At 41.3% G+C, this 6,000-nt stretch overlaps 1 protein-coding gene across 1 annotated transcript in view; it reads right to left on the bottom strand.

The window, feature by feature from the left end:
* Positions 1 to 4,533, bottom strand: part of CD96 (CD96 molecule) — an 84,797-nt gene extending 80,264 nt beyond the window's left edge. The window contains 2 exon segments of the mRNA XM_024120004.1: positions 1,818 to 2,162; positions 4,461 to 4,533. Coding sequence (XP_023975772.1) covers positions 1,818 to 2,162; positions 4,461 to 4,533 — 418 coding nt within the window.
* Between the last annotated feature and the right edge of the window lie 1,467 nt (positions 4,534 to 6,000).

The following is a 6,000-nucleotide window of genomic DNA, read 5'->3' on the forward strand; positions in this document are numbered from 1 at the left end:
TGGCACATGTCTTGTTGGGCTCCATATCAGGCAGACACAAAAAGAGAGGGAGGAAGACTCATTTTTAATGAGACCTGAGATATAGAGTTCACTCATTATTATTTTTACTATTCATAATGAAAAGTACCATTTTTCAAACTCTTACTCTTTGGCAGGAACTATGCTAAGTGCTTTACACAGATTATCTCATCTAATCGTCAAAATAATGGTACCTGTGAAGGAGTTCCTATAATTATCTGTATTTGTTATATCAGGAAACAAAAACCTAGGGACTTAGAATAACCCGGCGAAGATGAAATATATAGTGAATGACAGAGCCAACATTCAAATCCAGGCCACCTGACGCCAAAATATATGTAGGTAAACACTGTTCTATACAGGTCTTCTCATTTCTCTTCACTCAACCCCACCATCCCAACCTATCCCCAAATGAAGTATTTTTTCCTGGAAAACGGCAGTGGGAATGGGGCATTGTTAAGGTACAGGTAGAAGAGGTCCTGCTCTATAGCTGGACTGCCCAACACCATGCATGGTCTTCTCTCTTGAGAAGTGGAGAGGAAGTAATAAATCCATACCTGTTGTTTGTCCTGAGCAGCTCCATGCCTTCTTTAGCATAGCGTTCATGAGTTAGCTTTTGCTGTGCTTTTTTTCATATACCACCAGGTCACTTTGCCCCTGAGTTAAAAACATTCCATTTCCAGTGCATTTTCCATTTGGATTTTGTTTTCATCTTTTCCATTACTATAAACGGAGATCATTTACTTTAGGACCAACTAATTTAGGGTAGGCATTACTGTCATCATTTTCCAGATGGGCTCAGAGAATGTACATGCCAGGCCCCAGGTGAAATTCTTTTCTAGCCAGAAAGGTACTAGAACTTTAACCTAGGGTTCCTGCCTCCAAAGGCAGTCTACTAAAGCAAGAATGAGTGAATGCTACACATTCAGCAGCCTCCTTGGTATCTTTCCCTGCCTTATGTTAAATATATCCAAAGCCACTTTGATAAGTTCCCCCCCCGCAAAACTGCTCTGATTCCTTTGCCTCCCATCTCAGTGAATGGCACCACCTTTCAGGTGTGCTTGCCAGACACATGCATGTTTTTTCTCTCCCTCACTCATACTGCCATTGTTCTAGATCCACTCTATTACCAAGCCCTACCTGTTTAACGCTCAAAGCTCAAATTTTTCATCTTCTTTCTACATCTACCCAAACTATCACTCTGTCTCCTCTGGGCTACTGGTCTCCTAACTTGTCTCCACCTTCTCCTTCTCATCCACCTTCACTTCATTCTCATACTGAAGCCAGAACCAGCTTTTTATAACACAAATTCAATCAGGCTATAAATGTCATGCCATCCTTTGGTTGAAAATACTTTGATGTCTTCCCAAGGCACTTAGATAAAAATCCAAACCTCAAACATGGCTGACAAAGTTCAGCATGATCTGGTCCTTACCGTATTCCCACCTCATCCCTTAATTCTGTACCGAAGTCCCACTGGCATTTTCCTATGTCCTCAAACACTGCACAGCCCTTCATATCAGCTGTTCCCTGTCTCTGGATCACTCACAAACCTTCCACCTCCCAAATGGTGTTAATATCTACTAATCTTCAGACCTCAGCTCAGGCGTTGCTTTCTCAGAGTCAATTTTCCTGACTTTTATTATATGCTCTCACAAAACCGCTGTAGTCTTTACCACTTATCACTGGTGCAATTTTACATTTATTCTGGTACATGGCTGGCTCAGAACACATACTTGTTGAACAAATGAGAGGTGAATGAATGCATATGCTTCCTTCCCCCTCCCAGTCATGCTTACCATTTGTCTGAATCTGTAGGTTGTAGATTTTCGTCTGAATGCCCTCTGGGTACAGAGTGAAGCTACACTCATACTTCCCAGTGAGCAAGGAGGACATGTTCCTTAAGTGCAGAGTCCACTTTGACACATTCCTGGGAGCTTCTCTGAAAGCCACCAGCGACTCACAGGGGCTCCCATTGGCACAGTAAAAGCCATGTTGGGGATGATAAAGGGCAATCAGGTCCAACTTGTCAGTGACCTTGGACCACTGCATCTACACCAAGAAGCCTTTCTTCTGTGTTTGGCAGGTCAGGTTGACATCAGAACCAGGTAATGCATAAATGTCTTCTTCTGCATTGAATGTTTCTTCCAATACTCTGAAAAGGAAGGACATGAGCCATCAGTTTGCATGCTTCACACAGAGTGACTCAATGAGAAACCTTGGTTACTTTGGTGGAGTGAGGGAGCAGCTGGAACTTTCCTCCCTGGCTGACGTAGGGGTTAGAGAGAGAAGAGTAAGACCCAATACAAATGAGGGGGCATTTGCTTAATGACACTAGAGAAAATTATTGACTTGAATGTCTATCACTTTGTCTATTGGTCTGTCCAAAAAATAATGTAAGTTCTCTGACTACCTGTGAATAAAATTAAGCCTATTTAAAGATTGGAGCCCACTAGCAAGTTTATCATGACAACTATTCTTACAATGAATATAATTGGCTTTTTCTGTTTATGAATCAAAAGCACATAACATATAATAACACACAAATATTATTTTCTGAAACTGAAAAATAACTAATATGCATATGCTTTTAAAAATACATGTTTACAAGAGGATTTTACATAGGTTATCTTGTTTAATCCTCTGCACACACCAAAGGGTGATTTTTTTTGTTGTTTTTTAAATTATTAATTAATGAATTATTTTTGGCTGTGTTGGGTTTTTGTTGTTGTGTGCGGGCTTTCTCTAGTTGCAGTGAGCATGGGCTACTCTTCGTTGAGGTGCGCAGGCTTCTCATTGTGGTGGCTTCTCTTGTTGTGGAGTATGGGCTCTATAGGCGCATGGGCTTCAGTAGTTGTGGCACACGGGCTCAGTACTTGTGGCTCATGGGCTCCAGAGCGCAGGTTCAGTAGTTGTGGCTCATGGCTTAGCTGCTCTGCAACACGTGGGATCTTCCCAGAAAAGGGATCGAACCCGTGTACCCTGCGTTGGCAGGCGGATTCTTAACCACTGTGCCACCAGGGAAGTCCAAAGGGTGATGTTTGTTAACACTGTTTATCAAAGAGGAAACTGAGGCACAGAGAGATTAAGTCATTTGCTTACACCTCAGTAAAAGAACATTAATTTGGTTGTCTAGAGTCTGTGCTCCCTCTATAACCTTCATGACCTCCAAACTGCCTTTCAAATTGGTTGAGAAGAGTAAGAAATTTGACATTCAATATCAGAGAATCAAAAGGGCCATCATTTCCATGTAGTTAGTGTGCCTGAGGAAAGGACGGGGAAAAAACAGCGGTAGAGGTTTCCACTAAAGATAACCCACTGGTCAGCATCATCTATAATCAACACTGAAACACTAGACATAAAAGAAGATTCCCTCCCATCAGCTCTCTGACCAAATGGTACAGGACACTTACAATATGTTAAGCACTGAGCCTTTGACATGCCTTCAATAGTGTAGGTCTCAGTTTTAGAATTAACATGGAATACTGTTACAGGAATGATATATTATTGTGACAAGTACCACTGAAGCTCACAAAGGAAAAAGATTAAAAGATGACAAGCAACTGAGAAAAAACCAGGCTCCAAAGGTACTGGACAAATGGGAGTTACTACACTTTTATGAATGCAAAAGTTTGGGTAGGCAGAGGTTAGTGCAGTTTAATGTAGCTCCCTGTGAGCTCACCTTTGCCTGGTAATATATCTCTGATCCTATCTACAACATTATATTCCAAAGTCTCCTCTGATTTAGAAATTCTCCTTTAAAATCTTCATAACTATATCTGAAAAGCAGAGTTAATTCTTAAGACACTCGGGCTCACTCTAATACCCTCGTGCTACGGAATGCAGAACAAATCTCTCCTCCTGCTATTTTTAAATAGGCCCTTTAGGCACTGGTCCCCGCTGTCATAGGACCCTACTTTGTCTCCCAGGTCCATACCTACACATGCCTCATTAAAATTCAACATATGTTCAACTCCCAAAGATCTTAGTATTTGGAGGAGAAATTCTTGCTATATCCAAAAGAGAAAGTATTTGAGAAAGAGAAAAAGTTGAGCCAGGAGCTCTGAGTCTTGATGGCTTGTGATTTTTCTAGTATTCCGGAGTTATTCTGACTACCATTTGGAGAGCATTTCATTTGCAAGAAGCACAATTTCCCAGTTACTCCAAGAGACCCTCTTAGAAAGAAAATGGGTGAAAATGTCTCAGAGCAGTGGCACAGACCACCCATTCCCTTTTAGTTTTTAGTTTTCATTTGTAATCCTTTCTAGACTCTTAACATCTCTCTGAGAGCTGCCACTTAAATTCATAACTGAAAACCTTAATAACAGTCTGCCTCTGGTGATCAATTTCGGCAGTAGTCACAAGGCATTTTAAATAAACAGAGACCCCATTCCCCCCCACCCTCACCCACCAAAGCAGCCGATCTGACAAGAAAGGACAACCAGAAGCCTTACCCCTGACAAAATGTATCTGGATGATGGAATAGACAGCACAGTATGTCCATGTTTCCCCCATAGTCTCCTGAAGGCCTCACACCAGCATTTCCATAATGATCACAGAAGTCAATAGATGCCTTTAACTAAGCAAACTCCAGCCACCCTGTTCGTGCTGAAAAAAACGCCACATCTACCACACGCCTGTGTCTGTTTGTCACTTGGCAAGACCCCAGGAAATGAAACGTAGACAGGAAAGTAATGTGGTTCAGAGCTAAGTATAACCTTCAACAGAACAATGTTGAAATTGTTTTCTGAAATCTTGTGTATCACCTTCGTTAAAAGCATTTTTAGTATCCAAAGATTCTCTCCTTCAGGATCTCTGTGTCAGTCAAGCTGCTTCTAAAATCCAAACAAAGGAAATCATGCAGAGCAGTTCATAATCTGCTTTTTATACATTTCTTTTCAAGAGCACAAAGTCATTTAACAAAAGTGAGCTCAGTGTCTTTCATAATAGTTTTTCTGTTCAATTTTAAAATATGTTTTCTTTCCAGAATTGCTTCAGGGTGAAAGAACAAAGAATTAACATGTTTAATTTTAATAAAATCTGAGAAGTAACAGAGGGTAGCTCCAGCTAAGAAATGGAATTTTAACGTCTCCCTTCTTTCAGGGAAACCCACATTCCCTGGAGGTGAGGAAGCGAGGGCTCCTTTTCCACCCTGTGTCTGGGATAGGCTGGTGGTCAAGTAGGGATTTCTCCCACCCTGCTGGCGGGAGGTCTGTTTTGATGATGACAGAAAAGCATGTCTTTGCCTCAGCAAAAATCATGTAGAATAAGACAGAAACAATCAGAATCCAAAGGCAGAGAGAATCTCCCACCCCAGCTGGTTACCAGGCCCTGTTACATCCACCCACTTACTTCCATTTACCGAGGACTGGATTTCAGGGAAGTGACCCCTTGGTAAAAATCCCTGGTTTTTCGCAGAAGGACATGATGACTGTTCCCTGTCAGATACAACTGTATTGGTTTTCTACCTTGGGGTAAAATAGGCTGTCTTTACCTGCCAACATTAAGAAAAGAAACAATAGCCTGGAACTACAGCATAAGTTTAATGAACCAAGAATAAAAATGAATTAATATATACCATCTTATGAACAATTGGTGAAATATTCTGTGACCCTAATCTCATTACTACCAGCAAGGCTAAAGACAAATGAGAAGACTGAGTTGTATTGCTGCGATGGTTACTCTTTTGAGGTCAGGGGGAGATAATTCTGACCAGGTCATCATCATGTATCGTGTCATCATGTATCATGACATCATGTGTGTACTGATCTGTCCTATGCAAGGACTAGGGGAAGGAATATGGATGATGCTAAGAATATAAAGCATCACTCTTACCATTCAGGAGATTAGAATTACCTGGGAGAAGACATTTGCATATGGTGAAATAGGGCTACTGTCTTCCTGGACGTCCAGGCTACCCTCTACACCACCACTACAAATATTTGCTATGACAATTGTCATACTCATTACTACTCAGCTAAT

The sequence above is a fragment of the Physeter macrocephalus genome, chromosome 1 (assembly GCF_002837175.3).
Source record: "Physeter macrocephalus isolate SW-GA chromosome 1, ASM283717v5, whole genome shotgun sequence".
NCBI lineage: Eukaryota > Metazoa > Chordata > Mammalia > Artiodactyla > Physeteridae > Physeter > Physeter macrocephalus.